General features: G+C 31.3%; 3 protein-coding genes across 5 annotated transcripts; 1 reads left to right on the forward strand and 2 right to left on the reverse strand.

Annotated features, from left to right (window-relative positions):
* Nucleotides 1-173: 173 nt before the first annotated feature.
* LOC123214114 lies at nucleotides 174-1,789 on the forward strand. Its single transcript, XM_044633848.1, has 2 exons — nucleotides 174-539; nucleotides 807-1,789. The coding sequence occupies exons 1-2, from the start codon at nucleotides 232-234 to the stop codon at nucleotides 1,654-1,656; spliced, it is 1,158 nt and encodes a 385-aa protein (XP_044489783.1). The 5' UTR covers nucleotides 174-231; the 3' UTR covers nucleotides 1,657-1,789.
* Nucleotides 1,790-2,044: 255 nt separating this feature from the next.
* On the reverse strand, nucleotides 2,045-7,959 carry LOC123214113 (choline/ethanolaminephosphotransferase 1). Of its 3 annotated transcripts, none has more exons than XM_044633846.1 (20): nucleotides 7,812-7,959; nucleotides 7,444-7,602; nucleotides 7,311-7,320; nucleotides 7,172-7,222; nucleotides 6,783-6,860; nucleotides 6,605-6,680; nucleotides 6,483-6,505; nucleotides 6,301-6,401; nucleotides 5,902-5,996; nucleotides 5,718-5,786; nucleotides 4,750-4,819; nucleotides 4,184-4,247; nucleotides 4,073-4,113; nucleotides 3,900-3,984; nucleotides 3,439-3,501; nucleotides 3,141-3,199; nucleotides 2,978-3,030; nucleotides 2,591-2,663; nucleotides 2,345-2,390; nucleotides 2,045-2,263 (listed from the first exon to the last, which is right to left on the reverse strand). In XM_044633846.1, exons 2-19 carry the CDS (start codon nucleotides 7,578-7,580, stop codon nucleotides 2,369-2,371), a joined length of 1,170 nt encoding a protein of 389 aa, XP_044489781.1. In that variant the 5' UTR covers nucleotides 7,581-7,602; nucleotides 7,812-7,959; the 3' UTR covers nucleotides 2,045-2,263; nucleotides 2,345-2,368. The 3 variants fall into 3 exon arrangements, with proteins under 3 accessions (XP_044489781.1, XP_044489782.1, XP_044489780.1); XM_044633847.1 differs by having other exon boundaries at nucleotides 7,444-7,620; nucleotides 7,812-7,932; XM_044633845.1 differs by lacking the exon at nucleotides 7,812-7,959 and having other exon boundaries at nucleotides 7,444-7,782.
* A 2,361-nt stretch (nucleotides 7,960-10,320) lies between these two features.
* On the reverse strand, nucleotides 10,321-14,180 carry LOC123213740 (beta-glucosidase 12-like). Its single transcript, XM_044633242.1, has 11 exons — nucleotides 14,094-14,180; nucleotides 13,868-13,926; nucleotides 13,713-13,788; nucleotides 12,436-12,513; nucleotides 12,202-12,289; nucleotides 11,719-12,090; nucleotides 11,412-11,629; nucleotides 11,278-11,309; nucleotides 11,029-11,131; nucleotides 10,785-10,893; nucleotides 10,321-10,691 (listed from the first exon to the last, which is right to left on the reverse strand). The coding sequence occupies exons 1-11, from the start codon at nucleotides 14,155-14,157 to the stop codon at nucleotides 10,517-10,519; spliced, it is 1,374 nt and encodes a 457-aa protein (XP_044489177.1). The 5' UTR covers nucleotides 14,158-14,180; the 3' UTR covers nucleotides 10,321-10,516.
* Between the last annotated feature and the right edge of the window lie 6,801 nt (nucleotides 14,181-20,981).

Genomic DNA, 20,981 nt, shown 5'->3' on the forward strand with positions numbered 1-20,981 from the left:
CTTCAATCCAGACTCCATGATTGACCATGGAATAAATCAACTTTTGATTACGTAAATCTCTAAATTAATAACAATCAACATCTTGACTACCATCACATTACTCGTCTGAGTTGCCTACGCCACTGAAATTAGCCATCGTGTTTTTTACTATAAATACTAGCATTCAAAACACAAAACCAGAATTTCAATCTACAAAGCGGATAGATCAAAGAAATTTTCAGAAAAGAAAAGATGTACGTAACAAGACCTCTTTCCATGTACAAAAAGGATCCATCAGCTCTTTCATTGCCTCCTCCAGAAGGTCCAAATTCAGGTATTTTGGTCATCCTAGATGAAGAAGCCGAGCCTACTTGTTGTTTTGGCCTCTGCAAAAGCGGTGAACTCAAGGAGCTTCCTTTCCCCCAAAACAAGAACCTCAAAACTTGCTATCCAACCTCAGACGGCGCCGATTACCAACGCGTCGTCTTCATTCCTGTTCTTAATCTCCCTCTATCTTCCAATCGCTACTACGCTATTCAACCACGGGGCAGCCATAAAGGGTAAGTATAATAACATAAGCTGTACTTTTCTATCTCATGGCCTCCATAAATTGTGTTTCAAAAGAAAGCCAGGCTTAGTTTATCATTAAAACTATGTCTAATAATGTGATTGAATGATTTAAATTTGAGGGTTAAATATCACTTAATTATATAATAATATATATAAATATATTCTCGTTCATGTATTCAAAAAATGGTTACCTGAGGTATGGCCCTTAGTTTATTTCCAAGACTAATTAATGAATGCATATTCCAATTGGGTTTCAGGGAAGCATTCAGAAACGCAAACGAGGAGGATTTGACAACCTGCTGTTTCTGCAACTTCGTTCGCGACAGAAAGCCAGAACCTTTCTATCACGATAACATTTATCAGCAATTTGAGATTTGTCACGGAGACTGGGGAGGCTTTTATGCCAAATCAGTGGCTCCAGATGGGTATCCACCAGAGTTCTTGAGCAGAAAGGGATGGACAGTGGTGACAGAAACTCCCTCTAATTTTTACCTTACTGAAGCGCTAGGCCTTGATACTAACCTCCGCACTTCCTTTCCAGATTTCACTTTCCCATTATCACAAAAGACTTCTAACCCCGTGGCTGTGGGGAGATGGTACTGTCCTTTCATGTTCATCAAAGAGGGAACACCAAAACAACAAATAAGCAGTTCAATGTATTACAAGGTGACACTTGAGCAAAGATGGGAACAAATATTTGCATGTGAAAATGATCATAGCAAGGATAATGTTGCAGTTGTAGATGCAGCTGTCCAAACGGTAGTGGTGTTCTTCGGTGGAGTTGAATGTATGCCTGATGAGAATAACGTGGTAGATGGGATGATGTGGTTCAGGGGTTTGAGCAATAACGAAGGAGAACTGGGTGTGGGGTTGAGTACACTAATCACAGAGAGAATGAAGTGGGAGCAAGAAAGATTTGGGTGGGTTGGAGGAAATGGGAGGCAAATTGGTGTGAACAGAGTAGAGAAGTTTGGAGGAGTTGGTGAGTGGAGGAAATTTGGCTGTTATGTGTTGGTTGAGAGATACGCATTGAAAAGAATGGATGGAAGGTTGGTGTTGACTTATGATTTCAAGCATATTAATAAGATCAGATGCAAATGGGAATGAGCATTTGGGCTATTCTTTTGTTATACTAAGTTACAGTTTGTCCTGCCGTTATGTGTATAAAACAAGCTCTGTAGGGATGTGAAATTAGAATCCAGTTCAATGAAAAAAAATTGTATTTACTTCCTTGGACAAACAGTCATTGCCCCCATAATTCAATTGGCTTTTTCAAAATCATTTTAAAAAAGTCTAGTGTTATGAAAAATATAATCAATTTAGAGCTTCCCCAGCGACCATTTTTGTTAGTGTTTATTATAATAGAAATTCCTGAATTATGATGTTGAATTTGCAAAATTAAATATGACTTGAATGTTCTCCTCCGCCCAAGTTTAACAGTTTTTTTCCTTTTTAATCATTATAGAATTCAACTTTGATATAAAATACGAAGAAATTTGAAAATACTTCTCAAATTGCCAGATGTCCCAACAAATTACAGAATATGGAAACATCAATGGTGTTTTCAAAATTACCTACTGACACTTAATATCTAATCTAGAACAGCGTGTAGAGACCCAAAACAATGGATCCGATCCAAGAATCTATTACCAAACACCAAATAAAAAATGATATGCCAAATTCAGGTTGTGTTGCATTGCTCTTATCTTGCCGGCTGAAAAAAAAAATCAAACGCAGATCGGTAACAGATATAACTTATGAAAATACATAGGTCATGAACAAGGGAAGAGAATACCCAAACACAAGCATCAAGAAACTTTCAAGCTTCTTTCCTGGTTATCCTGTCATTTAACGAGGAAAAAACTTTTCAAATAATGGTCCAATACATGGCAAGGAACCAATCTTCTAATCTAGACCTTAATGATGCTTATCAAGATACTGAACAACAAGCAAATACAATGATTTCCTAGGTTTAAAAAATTTAACCAATATAAATTCCAATAACTAGATCATCAAAATATGGTTACCGTAAAATTCTTACCTGAAACAATATATTCCCAAAGCAGTTGTGATTTCATGAATAACAGATGTGGCAAAGTGGAGATAGAGGGCCACTAGGTCAAGCAAAAGAGAACCATCAAGCACAGATCACAATATATAAAAGCTATGTCACATTAAAAAAGTACTTTCCCTTGGACCATGAACAAGAAATATACTTTACATGAAACTGAAAAGAAAAATCGTAGAATTTACAATATATATATATATAATTTTATGCAGATAAAGGAACAATGATTGCCAATAAAATTCATAATAAATTGCTTCTCCAGAAAGAAAATTTCGGGAAGATGCTATTGCTGTATGAAACACAGATTCACAGGATACTGTCAACATGCATACTGCATAATAATACAATAACACTATTTACCTGTAAATACACAGTACCCAAGCAAAACCCAAAACTCATCAACTAATGGAACTCTGCAACATTGAACAAAAGGTGTCCATAAATGAAAAGGAATCCCAACAGTCAAGACTAACTACAGTGACATGATCAGTAGATACACTAAGTAAACCAAACTTCAACAAACCCATCATTTAGTCTCGCAGTAAGTGCATTTGCAATTGCAAAGGGAAGATACAATAGTGACTGCACAAGAAACACATAAAACTTATAAATCCCATTTCCAATAACAGAATTAATTCATTAAGTAATGCAGGGCATGTAATGTTCTGAAAATTCAAACACCTCAAAGAGGAACAGGAAGGTAAATAAATTTTTTTTTTCACCATAAATTAATTGAGTAAGAAATTGAAAAGAGAAAATAAAGCTCTGTTGTTCTAAAAACAATGCATCGGTCTCATAAATTGAGTGCAAATGCTACGTACCATGCACATATTAGTTTTCAATCCCTTGGGTTCATCACACAAATGAGCCAGAATCATCCTTCCCTGTCAACATAAGCTTTTGATCAGCAACAATCTGACAAGTAATTCAATCATATACTGCAAAAGAAATTTCAACAAAAGCAAAAGGGATATATATATATATATATATATATATAAAATATTCCTTGTGGTCAACAAACTAAAAGTCAGGGCACCGTGAGTCAAACCATGGAACAGATCTGCCAATTATGACACCATTAGCTCAGAAATGACAGATACTAGAAGGCATATAGCACACAACTGACACAACAATGAGCAAAATATTTGGTTCTTCCAGTAAATGGCAACAGGCAATACGATAATTTGTTTCAAATTAATCTTCACTAGCAAAAACAAATATATATCAAACTTTAAAGAGGTTAGAGATTCTATGATGCAGCAACATAAATGTTATATCTTACCACAAGGAATCCAAACGCAAGCCCAGTTCCCAAAACAACCAAATGTGGATAGTTCCTCAAAATATCAGATGGAGACAAATAATCCCTGCATAAGAAAACATATCCTATATAATGAAGGCAAACATCCAGAACTAGTTTAAAAATGAAAAATGTGGGCCAAGGCTGAGGCATACCATGCAAGCACTCCTCCCATAAGTACAACAAAAGGGTAAAGCTGTCAAGAACAAAAAACACCTCATAAGCATATTGGAATTAAGAATCAAATACCAAACTTAAAGAATTACCATTGCCAAAGCCAGTAACATGCTTCCTTTTCGTGCATGAACGACCTTGTAGACATTTGCCACACTGCAAAGAAACATAGAACATATAAGGGAGATCGAGAAGACATTCAGCAAAGATCTTGAACAGGGTCATACATTTGAGCCAAGATTAAGCCAGGTATAAGTTCTAACTATAAATTCTGGGCTGAAACAATATAAATGTGTAAAATTTCATAGTTATTCCAATTTCCAAAATACCCTCAATGATAAAAATTTGAGCACAAATAAACCATACAGACATGGACTCAAGACCATAACAAAATGGAGAGCAGGAAGCAAAAACAATACTTAAAACTCAAGTTTAGCTGCCCATTCCAATATTGTGGGTTCACAAACCCCAATACCCTGTTTTGAGCTGTACTGTGAATAATTGAGTAATGAGATGAATAAGCAGCAAAAGACTCTACAAGAACATCAATCTAATAGTGAGTAAGCCAGAATATAAGATGTCATAGAGTATATGAAGATCCTCACATGGACCAAAGTCAGGTTTCAATTTCAACCTTTAGGATAGAAAAACTACTTACTTGGAGTAAACTGTAGGTATAACAGCAAAGACTATCATCAAATATAGCACAGCTTTGTAAGTTGAGATACCTGAAGTTCAAAAATGGAAAATATTTATGTGCATAAAACAAAACAAGTTAGTGTACAGATTCAAAAAAGACAGGAAAGAGAAAAACAATGGTAATATCAAGAAGTATATATTGCAAATGCTAAGAAAAAACTGAATTAATCACTGATCAACAACCATCATTTTTCCTGAGATAATTATTACAATAGCTACCAGAACATGCATCATAGCAAGGCAATCCAACATTTCAAAGTGTCTTTTTTTTTTTTTTTGGGGGGGGGGGGGGGGGTGCGCGCACAACAAGTAATACTACCTTTTCAAGTTAACTAACATATTATGAAACAGAAAATGAGAAAACAAAACATATAATGGTATGCAAAAACAGCCAACTTGGCAAGGGCAGTCAGGAAAAAAAGAATCAAGAACATATCGTATTATCATAAGAAGTAGCTGATGATGTGGAAAAGTTCTAAAATCCAGAATGCATTGGGGCAGCATGTGCCACGAAGCCAATCACTCTACATGAAATATATGCCATCCGACACGAATGAAGAAATGTTTACATATGAAAAAGGCCACTATAGTCTCTGGAAAAGCCCTCAGAAGATGTTTCTTAGGCCAACGTTCTAAAATAACAACACATTAAAACATATAGACACCACATCCTATCATATGGTAACCAAAATATAAAAGTCTAGAGACAGTTTCACAACTAACAGCATCACATAAAATACAAAGTGGTACATTGAATGTCCAACATATGAAGGTTTTTACTATAGAATCTTTCATAAATGAGAGTGAGCACTCTATCACAACTATATCCAGTATATTTGAATCCATTTGTCAAGTGTCAAATGTTGTGAGCTATAGTGAAGCTCATGTGAAACATAATAATCATCTGTCCTAATTATACAGCATTACCATTAATCAGTGGCACCAAACTGAAGAAGGGGATAGATTTCCCAAAATGCTGAGCCCACCATTCAGCGCCTATGAAAAAGAAATCAAGAAACTATCAAAGGGAAAACAGAGAAAATAAAAATTAAAAATACATACACACATGCATATATATAAAGACTTATATGTGCGAGGAGTAGGAGCATACCAACTAAGGCTGTAAAAAAGTGGGCTACATAAATCAGCATAAGACCCTCTGTAGGTCCGTTGACCACAGGAAGAATAAGGGTATTGGTAAAATAGCTGTAACAGCAGAAAACATCAACATCGATGACTTGATTAACAAAAAATAGGAACAATAGAACTTATACAAAGAAAACAGAACTGGAAACAGAAATCCATTTCTATGTTATAGCTATAAAGGCAGCAGGCACAAAAGAAAAACCTCAAATATTATAAACAATATCCAACATGCAGGGTTAAAAATCAATCATCATTATGATATATAGATTCAGTAACTTCATAGCCATACATTGCATGCTTATTCTACCAATGTTTATGCAAAATAATAATAATAATAAAAGAATGATATAGTTTGGATACTTACTGTTCCCATGTTGCTAGATAAAATGGAACAGCTGAAATTACCCAGAACCAGAAAGTATATCTTCCACACATGGCAGTGCTTCCAAAAGCCATGGCCTCAAACTGAAAGCACCCACAAATATGTCAAAGGAATTACAGTGGCCACAGTTACCAGAATAACAACAAAAGATAGTGTATTCATACCGCACATGCAAGTGCATCACAACCTGCAATAGATTGGAAACACCAAGAAATGTATTTCATCAACATTGCACATTAATATCAAACAGTAATACTGGGAAAAAGGCATAATAAAGGGAAATCACCATGATCAAAAAGCTCGCCCAATGGACTTGATGAATTTGTTCGTCGTGCTTGCTTCCCATCGACAGCATCAAAAGTCTAGCATGTAGCTGGTATCAGAAAATCATGCCCAAAGGAATAATATTGCTCAAATGCATTCACAGTAAATAATCCATACATTGCGTGGGCAGTTAAACAAACCTGATACAAAAATAGAAGTAAGCCATGTGCAAAATTAACCCATCTTGGTGGAGCTGAATCCAAATGAGGCGAATATATCTGAAGCACAAATTAAAATCAAAAGCTTAAAAAAATAAAATCGTTCAAACCATAATGAACATCTTCGTGAGAAAAGCCTTTCTGTTTCCAAAAAATCTTACAAAGTTTGCACCTCCCATTTTCTCATTGTTCACCCACATATACTACTACTTCGTCAATGCAAATTCACCACTTCCCATTTGTGTGAACCTTTCAGGACTTTAAGTTATCATTCACCAGTCGTAAAGTTAAATTTTCACTTTATTACATTTATCAAGTGGAAAACCTAACATTTATTACATGTAACAAGAAAGAAAAGAATTGCTACTTACATATCCAAGCAGTGCAGACGTGAGTAAGAACATGAATCCAGTAAGTGTAATCTATTAAAAAAAACAAAATCAATAAGCAAAAAGTCAAGAAATCAAGAAATTTCCACACAAAGTAAAGCGTGATTAAGATATATCTTACCATGTTTGGTCTGAAGTAAACCCCGAAACGAACACAGAAACAAAACCAAACACAAAAACAATGTAAGAAAACATATACAACAGAACAAAATAATATGAAACTAGAGGAAGAGATAAATTAAAAGGAAACATACGGCATCCATAGAGGGAAGATTTTGACGAAACGACTCCAAAAAGGTTGCAATACATATTTGGCAAGATAAGAGTTGTCAATTCCACTGTATTTATATCTGTGCAACGCCGCTATTCCATGTGCTCCTATATATCCCATTTTTTCTTTTCTAGTATTTTCCCTATAAATTGTCAGCCCTCTTCATTAATAATGGGCAGGTAAAATCAGATGAAGAAATTAGGTACTTGTAATTACATAAACAATGAAGAAGAATCGCAATGCAGTACATTTATGGAATATTTATAGACTAGATCTGAAATGAGGGAAACATTAAACATATGAACAAATTAAAAGGAGAAAGAGATTACAAAGGAAAAAAAGTGAAGATACCTTGAAGAAAAAGAGAGATCGAAAGAGACAAGAGATATGAAAAATTAAGCGGAAAAGAAAGCAAAACCAATCAGACGGAGCCGTTTTATGTGCCTCTCCCGCCTAACTCTTGAAACGACGTCGTATGCAGGTTATGCATGAAACATATTATATTCATTGTTACAGGCGAAAAGGGTCATCTTTTTGCAAGACAGAATATATAATAATAAACTACTTTTATATGCAAAAAGGGCTTCTGTTTTAACCTTGAGTCTAGCCCTTAGCTTTTTTACCACATTGTAAGATGAAATTTCTTGACCATGGGGACTTTTGACCTTGACCTAATCTTTTAATAATTCAATTCATACGTCTTCACCTAATTTTTATAAGTTTAATTTAGTAAAATATTAATAATAATGAACATCTAACATCAAGTTCAAGACCAGTTTCTTGCCCCTCTGCTAGGCCAGCCATTATAATATGGAAACTTGCCTCATAACAAATAAGATTCATAGATACATGAAAAGAGTATTTTAGCAATTGTAGCAAGTAAAGCAAGCTCACACATCAATGTGCACTGTTCCTCATGTGATATTGGGGTTGAGTTTGTCTCCCCCGCTTGCTTTCATCAATCATTTAGGGTAAACAGCTATTTCCCATCTAAATTTTAATTTAATCTCAAAAATATATTTATGATAATTTAAACATTCACCTATTTTTAAACTATCGTTAAATTTTTCATTAAATATAAGGGTAAAATTGTCATTTATTAATAATATTAAAAATATATAATTATACCTCTTTTTTTTCTCAAATTTTAAAAATTAACATTTAACCCTTATATCTGAACTTGAAAAAGTGACTTCCCTTCTAAATTCCTAATTTGTTTTAACTCTCCCTTCAACCACCAACGAATGACGTGATTGGAGGTTAAACGATGAATATCGTCTAAACTGGACGAGGCTCGTCATCTTTCACTGGACGACAAAATGTTGTCCATTCTCTAGATGACACTCGTCATCCACTTTGAACAACCCTCGTCATCTAGAATGGCTGATTTTTTGTCATCTAGAGATCTCGATGACTAAACATAGTCCAGATTTGAATGACACTCATTGTCTAAATTTAGACAACACTTGTTGTCCAAAAGACGACCTTTGGATGAAGACTCTTCTGTTGTTGGTCGCCTGTTATTAGAGAAAGTGGTTGGATTTCAGGAGAGAAAAGTAAATTTTTTAAAATTAATTCAGAAAAAAAATATTAGTTTTCTAAATTAAATGAGAAAAATGAGATAATTTTAATTATTTTAATATTACTGATCAAATGATGAATTTATCCCTTAACCGTAATAGAAAATATGTGGGTGTGTCCTAACAAAATAAATTTTGAATAAATATTTGAATTTTTCTTCTATTATAGATATATATTGGTCATCTCAACAAAACTTGGGTGGGACATTGGCCTTTTCCCATTCATTTATTTCCTTAAGCCAATGCATTGACAATAGCTTCATATAATTTGGCAGCTGTCCACGGCGTCAAGTATTTCCTAATATTATAATTCAAATTCTGATCAAACATTTATAATAACGTTGATTTGAAATAAATACATTGTTTTTAAATATAAAATTACATACAAATAATAAAAATTAATGAAATAATGAGGTACTTCTGTCATTCCTTAATTCTATCAAAGATATGTATGGTAATTTACAAAAAATTTAACTCAAAATTATATAAACAAAACTAAAAATCATTCTTATAATAAAAATAATAACAATAAAAATTGAAATAGAATCACAAAACATAAATTAAGTGCAAAAAATGAAATGCATATTTGCTTGAATTGAGATGAAATTTTGTTGGATTTCTTCATTTTAAACAAAATTTTAGATAAATTTTTAGATGAAAAGGTATCTAATAGGTCATGATTCTTAAAATTAAAGGTAATGATAAAACAAATATTAATTTAAGATACCAATTATGTCGATATAATCTATAAAGTATTAGTTAATATCGTTTAGTTATAATAAAATTAGATTATTTTAACTAATTTTTCTTACTATAAATACTCCTCATAAAGATATTTAATTTTAAAATATTTTATAATATTCTTAGGTGAATCTCATATCAACAAAGTTAAATATGTATAAATATTCTATATTAATTAAATAATAAAATTATATATACATATTTTAAATATATAAATATGTATATACTTATATATGTTATTTTATAATCGGGTAATCTTGAATTAAAAATAAAATATTACCCGATCATATGATGACATATATAAATATATATATTTTATGTATTTAAAATAGATACATATAATATTATTCTTAGTTAAAAATAATAAAACAAAACTTGTTAAATACTATATAAACTTCTAATTGAATCAAAATGCATTTTGTTTTGTAAAATCAAAAACAAATCTATAACAGATTAATGGGCTTAACGTGGACCGGAGATGTTACATCTTGAACACCCCAGGTGGCCCAACTGATGAATAATTTCTTAGAAACCTTTAGTGGCACAAGGGAAACTTTATTAATAAGAAATAGGAAGGCAACGCCCATACATGAGATTTATTGATGAGAAACATGAAAACACAAATGCATGAGAACAATACAACGACAAGGCTAGTGATTAGATAAGCTGTGGTTTAACTAAAATTATAACAGAATGATTTCATTATTACATATGATACTCAGAATAGGTAGCCGGCTACTCCAATTTCTGCAGGAAATTCTTGAACCAAATAGCCGACTGTTTAGGGTATCTTTTGTTGCCATTTTTATAGTCGACGAAGTTGATGCCGAACCTCACAGTATAACCAGAGGACCATTCAAAGTCGTCTAACAGTGACCATGCAAAGTATCCCTTCACATTTACACCCTCCCTGCCATTATAGATATTAATTGAGAGTCATTAACTGACTAACAGATGAAGAATTACATATGTTTTGACATGAATAAACAGAAATCAAACTCACTTAATGGCTCTTTCAAGGAACAAAAGATGGCGGTGGTAATAATCTATCCTCATGGGATCCTTCAATGCCTGCTCTAGCGATAAGGTTGCATTATTGAATTCATCAATCCCTGGAAAAAAAAGTCAAAAGAATGAAGAAAATTAAATGGCATGCATGGACTTCAATCACCAATTACATTACGAAATATTATTTATATATTGGATTGGTACAATGAAGTGCTGGTAGGATTTTTTTTTTTCTTTACCATTTTCAGTTATGTAAACAAGAGGATTGTTGTATTTTTCTTTCACGTATAATAGAAGATCTCGTAAACCCCTAGGATAGACATGAAGCCAACTTGTAGCCGCCTGTTCAAACATAAAAAAATTTATTGGGTTATTTCTTGTTCATATATTTCTTCAATAACAGTATTCTTTTCAAAATAATAATAATAATAATAATAATAATAATAATAATAATAATAATAATAATAATAATTCATATTTAGATGTACCTGTGAACCGATTAGAATGCCATTGCGACTGGCTGGAAAAGAGAGAGACAGAAGATTAAGTTATGAACGCATGTTTTATACTTTCGATCAGTAGTAAATATAATCAGTTTTTTATTTATTTGAGGTGTACTTACTGGTCAAAGTAGCAAGAGAATCTGTTGAGTAGCTAATGTTGACGGTATTGGCAACAGGAATGTTAGCTGCATAATCTGCAGTGTAATAATTTATACCGATAAAATCAAAAGATCCTTTCACCATATCTGATTGCTTCTTGGTGAACTTTGGGAGTCTTTGTCTCACAATATTTCTCATACTGAATGGATAATCGCCATAGATAATTGGGTCCATATACCTGTATATATTTTAAAATTTAATTAGTTGAAAAATCTGCATATATATATAAAATTTATAATTGGATCCTTTGGATAAAGATTTTCTCACCATCCAAACATGAAGTCAAGGGCTCTATATGCTGCCTCAATATGAGGTTTCTTTTTGGAGTAAGGTACTATCCAGGGTGTCACCAGTGTAATACCAATCTTGCCCTTTTGAATAACTTGGTATTTTTGCTTGTATAGTTTGACGGCTGCGGCATGAGAAAGTAGCAGATGGTGGCCAACAATGTAAGGTTCGGTGGCGGAGTTTCCCGCCTGACATGCTGCATTTACCCATTTGGAACACCGGCCTGGTGCATATATGCCCGTGTCATAACCAGTACTAGTGAAAGTCAATGGCTCATTTAGAGTGATCCAATGCTTCACGCGATCACCAAATTCTTTGAAGCAGAGTTTTGCAAAGTGTCGAAAATCATCCCTGTAATATCATAAATACGATCATGTACAATATGGGCTCTATTTATATGATAGCTCGCTAGAACCCTAGAAATATATTCACTCAGTAAGTGAAATGAAGTTGCTCGCTTACACGATGCGATGGCTTAAAAAGCCACCATACTCATCTTCTAAGGCCTGAGGAAGGTCCCAATGAAAGATAGTCACAAAGGGTTGCAAACCTGGAAATGTACCCACAAATTCAATATATTTTTTTTCTAATCTGGACATATATTACACGTGATAATGTATATTTTCAATCCTGGGTAAGCCATTGAACAAATCAATTTTAATTAACTATTTATGTTAGGCAGGTTATATTTATCACCATTTGACAGCAGCTCGTCGATGAGGTTGTTGTAAAAATTTGTTCCTTCCTTGTTCACTCCCCCGCTTATTTTTCCACCTAGTTGTTGTAAAAAAAGAAAAAAAGAAAAATCAGTGACAATTAATGGAAGAAAAGAAATATATTTAAATATGCAAGAGGCAAATTATTCAATTTTAAAACTAAAAAAAAAGAGTTGTCTTTTATTAATGATAATTTTATTTTGACCGCTATCCTAGAGCCTTAATCTTCATCAATTAATTCGGTTAATTTAATAGATTGATGGTGTTAGTATAATATAATTATAATTTTAAAATAAATTTGTTAAATTTATATTAGACATAATGGGATTGTTGTGACTTGACCATCAAATTGTAATTTAATATGATTTATCTTGCTCAATTTAGGATGAATTTCAATCTCATATGGCTTTCAAAACACAGCCGCCACCTCTAGAGATGGAATTCGAAGCTTAAATATAAATTTAGAAAATAATTAAGTTATTTTCTCAACAAAGAATAATTAAGTCAAATTAAAAATTAAATTAAATTAAATTAAAATCCCCAGCATCATGATATATGGTCAAGAGTGTTATAAATTTAATAAATAAATATAAAAAAGATAAATAATTAAAGAAGAATTGGGAAGAAAGTAGAGGAAGAAGCCAAAGCATAAATATAACTTCCGGATAAGAGAAGAGAAATTGTATATGGAGTGAAGGAGGGGGGCTTCTATAAATAGCTGTCCCACCAAACAAGTATATGATAATTTTTAAATCAAATTCTTCAAGCTATTAATACATTCACATTATAAAATGACCGAAGTCAAAACATGTGGTGGAAAATCCCACCATGTATAATAAAGGGGATATTTTTTATGATATGGACAAAAGCATCTTTTCCATTGTATTTAATATAATGACATAGAAATTTCTTCTATTTGTCCTATCTAGTGAGCGGCATGTATAATAAAGGAAATATTTTTTATGATATGGACAAAAGCATCTTTTCCATTGTATTTAATATAATGACATAGAAATTTCTTCTATTTGTCCTATCTAGTGAGCGGCATGTATAATAAAGGAAATATTTTTTATGATATGGACAAAAGCATCTTTTCCATTGTATTTAATATAATGACATAGAAATTTCTTCTATTTGTCCTATCTAGTGAGCGGTATTATGTCATTTTGGCTTCAATGGGATTAATACTTGCATTAAATAGCAATTAATAAACAGATAATCACTTAATTAACATTGCAGAACAATCATGTATCTTACGGGGTAGTATTCTTGACCACGAAATGGAGAGTCTGAAAGCGTCTGTATTCATTTCCTTCATTATCTTTACGTCTTCCTGCAGTAACAGTTTTTGAAAACATCATTGATTAGTCTCATTTAGTAAAATTATTACTCATTTTTATCTTTCTCCAAACCTTGTAAAGGTGGTAAAAATCATCTGCGACATCTCCATTGCTCCTGTCCGTTATTCTTTCTACAATTCACACCACAAATAAACATATATATCATATGCATGACAGTGTTTACTTACATATAATTAATGAAGGTGGTAAGCAGCGGATGCAGTTCCAAAGATGAAATCTTTTGGAAAAGAACTCCGGTTGAAGGGAGTATAGATATGTTCAGCTGCTATGAGGTTACCTGTCTGAGCTAGAAAGGTGAAAAGGAGCAGGAGGAATTGCAGAGGAGAGGTTTGCATAGCCATATTTGATTATGATTTCAACTGTGAAAAAGCAAAATCCCAGCCCCCCTATTTATAAAGAATTGTTGGAAATTTTAAGGTATTTTCAAATTATTTTACTCAATTAACCAATATTTTATTTACTCCTTTTTATTACTATTATAATTTCTAAAACAATTAGTAAGTGTTAAATTCATAGGTTTTGATTATATCGATAAAATTTGAAAATGAATAACTTGACAACCATTGATCAAATGTTTATTCAATATACTTTAAATATTTAATTGAAAGTTATTTTTTTAACGTGAAAGATTATTAAATATAATGAATAGGTTTTATGATTATTTTGTTTTAAAAAAGTTCAATTTCAGTTAAAATTATGTTTATTAAAAGTATTTGTTGAAATGTTAATTTCCTTGATTTTGAAAGCTATGTTTTTGTAAGTGTGAATTATGAAAGCTATATTTGGTAGCATTGCCAAAATGTTATATCAAGATTCAATGAATAAAAGATAGAGAACCATATGTATCGATCTATCTAAAAGAATAGTCAAAAAACCATATGTTTGGATTTGTTTAGATTGCTGAAATTTATGTTCAAATTTTGGCATCATGTCCTTCTATTGCAACTCAATTCTAACTCAAATATGATCAAAATCCAACTTGAATATCTATAACATTTTGTCTCATTTCATTTTTTGATAAGTTTATTACGCAGATTTTTGACTTGGTATCTTTTATACTTTTAATCTTTATCTAAAATTTTGGCAGAACTATGAAGCATAGCTTTCATTATCCATGTACAGTAAAGTTTTTGTCTTGTTGAATTCATTTCTGCAACCTACCATATTGTTGTATTCACTAATTGTATTTCTAATTTTCATACAATTATCATATTATCTAAGAAAAATCCTTCAAAGGAGATAAGTTGCATGGCAGAAAGTTTGAATGCACATAGTGGACTCAGGTATATTTTCCAACTATATCTCCAGCAATCGAAATATATTAGAAAGACGTAAATAAAAAAAAAAAAGTTGCTTCAACTTATGTTTGTAAGGAGGGAATATTCAAAGATATATCTTATGCTTGTCTACTTTTGAAGTGATTATAGCTATATCTTATGCTTATTTACTTTTGAAAGAATTTCTTGAACCAAACATCTGACAGCTTGGGAATTTCTAGCACTCCCTGTTCCTCTACCTTTGAGTTCGAATAGCAAATGTTGTCAGCTGCCACCTTTGAGTTTGATTATAGCTATATCTTATGCTTATCTACTTTTGAGAGAATTTTTTGATCCAAACATTTGATAGCTTGGGAATTTCTGGCACTCCTTGTTCCTTCACCATTGAGTTTGAATAGTAAATGTTGTCAGCTGCCACTTTTGTCAATGAAGGTGCATTCAATTTGTCTGATTAATCTTTCTTAGTCATGTTGGTATGATTGGGAATTCTAGGCACTCCTTGTTCTGCTACCTTTGAGTTTGAATAGTAAATGTTGTCAGTTCCCACTTTTATCAATGAAGGTGTATTCAATTTGTCCGATTAATCTTTCTTAGTCATGTTGGTATGATTGGGAATTCCAGACACTCCTTGTTTCGCCACGTTTGAGTTTGAATAGTAAATGTTGTCAACTGCCACTCTTGTCGGTGAAGGTGTATTCAATTTGTCCGATTAATCTTTCTTAGTCATGTTGGTTTGATCGGGAATTCCAGGCACTCCATTTTCCTCAACCTTTGAGTTTGAATAGTAAATGTTGTTAGCTGCCACTTTTGTTAGTGAAAGTGTATTCAATTTGTCTGATTAATCTTTCTTAGTCATGTTGGTATGATTGGGAATTCCAAGCACTAGACTAGGCTTTACATGCCTCATAATACCACAGACTCCCGATCTGTAGAGATAACATCTTCTAATCTATTTCCTTTGATGGTCATTGCTCATAGGATCCCTTTGCACAGGCCTAGAAGTGACAGGTTGTGAATTTTTAACAGCCTCGTAATCATAGTTATGTGCACAGAGAAAACCATTAATTAAAAGGTACTCCATAATAACTATACTGGAATCCCAAAAAATAATTTAAGTGACAAAACATATCAAATCCCTAAATGAAGGGGCTCGGATTTGAGATCTGGTGATGTCATATCAAGATCAAATTCTTTAAATATCTGATGATTTGTTATCTTTAAATGGATGATAACCTTGGGTAGACTTTTCATCATAAAAAAAAAAAATTATTGGATAATTGTTGTCTTAATAAAACCTCTATGTCCAACTGAAGAAAAGGTGACTTGGCCCCTAAAAATAGAAAAAATGCAAGTTAGATCTAGCTTTAAAATGGAAACATTTGGTAAAAATTTCAAAATGCAACCCGAAAAAACCAAAAACTAGTAGGATAATGTTGCAATTTTACTAGTTTCAATTGAATATATGGCCATCACATCCTAACACTTTGTGCACCATTAGCATCCATTTGCACAGTAACTCTACTGCTTGCCATGCCTGTCTTAATCCAAACTGCAGTCCATTTGTCCAAATTTAGAGCTCATGACTATAAAAGTGAGGCAGGTGTTACAATACAACACCTTAGTTTTCCAGGAGCTTCGAGCCAAACCTTTGTTCTTTGTTTTTAACATACATATATATATATATATAAGCGACATATTACAAATTGATGATGAAACAATTATAACTTAGTAGATACAGTATGTGAAATTTTTTCACTTCTAAAGATCCTTTGCAAACCTAGCCGCACTGTGCTCCTTCAAAAATTATCATATTTAACTTTATATATATTGAAAACACTATTATAGTTGCAATAATTTGTAATATAATATTTAGGTTCCTAATTTGTTAGGTTTTGTTAAATTCTTTGTGGGTATACTTGTCATTCTAAATACTAATGAGGGATAAAATGAAATTTTAAATCTAATTTTTTTTTTATTTCCAAAATCCCCACCGCTAACATTTTTAAAAGTTTTAATTTCATTTCAAATATATAATTATATATCATTAACATCTTTATCTAAATTTTTACTAGTATAATTATTATTATTATTTGTTATAATTTCTTACCCAAAATAGAGAAGAGAGAAAAAAATGATGAAAATGAGAAGAATGGAAAACAAGTAAGTTTTGTTTTGAGTAACTACAAAAATATTTTTATTTTTATTAACTTAAAATTATATTATAATTTTAAAAAATAAAATAATAACGATAAAAGTAATTTTCTTTTGGGTAAGTAATAAGAGTAAAAAGATCATATTACGTTATAACAGTGTGTTGGGTTTTTTTTTTTCCACGAAAGGTAATCTAGTGAGCAGTATTATGTCATTTTGGCTTCAATGGGAATTAATAGCTGTATTAAATATCAAATAATAAACAAATAATCACTTAATTAACATTGAAGAACAATCATATATCTTACGGGGTAGTATTCTAGACCACGAAATGGAGAATCTGAAAGCATCTGTATTCATTTCCTTCATTATCTTTACGTCTTCCTGCAGTAACAGTTTTTTAAAACATCATCAGTTAAGTCTCATTTAGTAAAATTATTACTCATTTTTATCTTTCTCCAAAAGTGGTAAAGGTGGTAAAAATCATCTGCGACATCTCCATTGCTCCTGTCCGTTATTCTTTCTACAATATACACCACAAATAAACATATATATCATATGCATGACAGTATTTGCTTACATATAATTAATGAAGAACATATTAGTAATCGTATTAGATTATCAATGGGAGAAAAACCTGGGTATTTTTGAGTGAAGGTATCCCATATACTAGGGGCCCTCCCATCTATATTTACAACACCTTCATACGGAAAATCGTATAAAACTTATAAACAAATTAATTTAACCATCACACATAAAAAAAAAATCTGTAAGTATCTTGGTACGTTATTTTTTGAACCTGGTAAGCAGCGGATGCAGTTCCGAAGACGAAATCTTTTGGAAAAGAACTCCGGTTGAAGGGAGTATAGATATGTTCAGCTGCTCTGAAGTTATCTGTCTGAGCTAGCAAGGTGATAAGGGGCAGGAGGAATTGCAGAGGAGAGGTTTACCTAGCCATATTTGATTATGATTTCTACTGTGAATAAGCAAAACCCCAGCCCCCTATTTATAATGAATTATTGGAAATTTTGGGGTATTTCCAAATTATTTTATTTACTCTTTTCTGAGTACATATTTTAATTTCTAAAACAATTAATAAGTGTCAAATTCATGGGTTTTGGCCATATCGGTAAAATTTGAAAATGAATGACTAAACAAACATGGTTGAAATGGTTATTAAATCCATTTTAAGTCTTTAATTTAAGAATAATTTTATGTGCATAATTTTTATACATAAACAATGACGTGTCATTATATGATTGAACAGTTAAAAATTAAAAATAAAACAATAACCAATCAAATTGTGACAAATCATTGTTTGTGCAAAAAAATTGAGCACATAGTATTATTGTTAATTTAAAGTTAGTTTTTTAATATAAAAAATTATTAAATATAATAAATAGCTTTTATAATTATTTTGTTCAAGAAAAGTTTGAATTTAGTTAAAATTATACCTATTAAAATTATTCACTAAAATAATAATTTTATTGAATTTGAAATTAATTAATATTTATATTTCTAATTAAACTGACTGTCGCATTATCCTACGTTTTTCTTGTCTAATAAAGGAAAATATAATAGGGTTTGAGCTTGAAAAAAAGATATCTCACTATCATATTTATTGATTAACAAAAATTCAATATATATAAGGGAGATCACAACCTTAACTATGTTTATTATATATCGCATAGTCCATCAGGTGTCACAAATAAAAAATAAAAATAAAAATAATAATATAAGTTATCATGTGAATCATATGTATCTTTTTGTTTTTTTTTAAGTATGGACAATGTAAGCAATGTTTGGAAGTATTGCCAAAATGTTATATCAAGTGACAGGTTGTGAAGTATTGCCAAAGTATGGGCAATGAAATCATAGCCATGTGAATGGAGAAAAACAAAAATTAAAGGGTATTCCAGAATAATTATGTTAGAATATCAAAAGATAATTTGAGTGATGAAACATGTGAAATCTCTAAATAAAGGGATTCTGGTTTGAGATTTGTGGATGTTATATCAAAATCAAAATTTTAAAATACTTGATGATTTGTTAACTCTAAATGGATGATAAACTTGGATAGATTGTTCGTCATTTAAAGAAAAATACTATATTGGATAATTATTGTCTTAATGAAACCTTTATGTCCAACTCAAGGAAATGTGACTTGGGCCTCTGAAAACAAGCAAATGCAAGTTAGATCTAGCTTTAAAATGGAAATATGTGGTAAAAATTTCAAAATGTAACCAGAAAAAAACAAAGAACTAGTAGGATAATGTTGCAGTTTTACTAGTTTCAATTGAATATAGGGATATTTAAATTTTTAGTCTTATTTTAATTCATATATATATATATATATTATTTATCTCAAATTCTAAACAAATAAACCGTACCAATAATCTATTTCTTCAAAATACCCGTTTAATGCTACTCATGTAAACATATTTTTTCTCTTTGTCTCTATAATTTTGAAAAACATCTTGTGTCAGTGGAAAATAATTAAAATATTGAAAAACTTTGAAAAATAATTGAAGCATATGTGATTGACGTGACTCATGACATTTTTTAAAAATTAAATCCAAAGGAAGAGGGTTGGCGTTGACACCAACCCTTGATATTCCCACTAAGAAGACTTTCCAGGTTACTTCTAATTAAATCCCGTGTGCCAAATAATCTTCTAAATTAACCTTTTACTATATTTGACTTTTAGTTCATATTGAAAGTGATATTAATGACTATTTTAATTGTTAATTATCATCATATTATATATTATACTATTATCTCACTACTTCAATTATTTTTTATTGACACAAAATATCTTTCAAAGTTGTAAAAAAAAAAAGAGAAAAAGTGAGAATCTTTTTGCATGGGTGGCGTTAAGAGAGGTATTTTAGAAAAATAGATTATTGTTGTGATATATTTATTTAGAGTTTAAGATGAATGGTCTATATGTATACAAAAATTAAAATAAGACTAAAAATTTGAATACCCCTTCAATATATGGCCATTACATCCTAACACTTTGTGTACCATTATCACCCATTAGCACAGGAACTCTACTCCTTGCCATGCCTGCGTTGATCCAAACTGCAGTCCATTTGTCCAAATTTATAGTTCATGACTATAAAAGTGGGCCAGGTGTTACATACAACACCTTAGTTTTCCAGGAACTTTGAGCCAAACCTTTATTCTTTGTGTGTGAAATTTTTTCACCTCTAAGATCTTTTGAAAACCTAATGTGCTCCTTCGAAAATTATTATATTTAACTCTATATATTTTGAAAATACTATTATAATTATAATAATTTATAATATAATATTTATACCCCTAATTTGTTGGATTGTGTTAAATTCCTTGTGGATATACTTGTTTTTTTTTTTTATAATACTTATGGATATATTGAAATTTTAAATCCCAACTTTTTTCAATTTCCAAAATCCCCACCACTAACATTTTTTAAAATTATACTTTACTTCCAAACATATAATTATATATCATTGACATCTTTATCTATATTTTTACTAATATAATTACTATTATTATTTATTATTATTATTTTTACTTAAAACCAGAAAGAGAAAAAGAAAAGGTCAAAGTGAAAGAAATGGAAAATAAGTAGTTCTTATGAATTTTGAATAATTAAAAAAATATTTTTCTTTTTACTAATTTAAGATCATATTATCATTTGGAAAAAGTGAAATAGTAACAATAAAAAAGTAATTTTTCTGGTAAGTATTAAG

The sequence above is a fragment of the Mangifera indica genome, chromosome 4 (assembly GCF_011075055.1).
Source record: "Mangifera indica cultivar Alphonso chromosome 4, CATAS_Mindica_2.1, whole genome shotgun sequence".
NCBI classification, from domain to species: domain Eukaryota; kingdom Viridiplantae; phylum Streptophyta; class Magnoliopsida; order Sapindales; family Anacardiaceae; genus Mangifera; species Mangifera indica.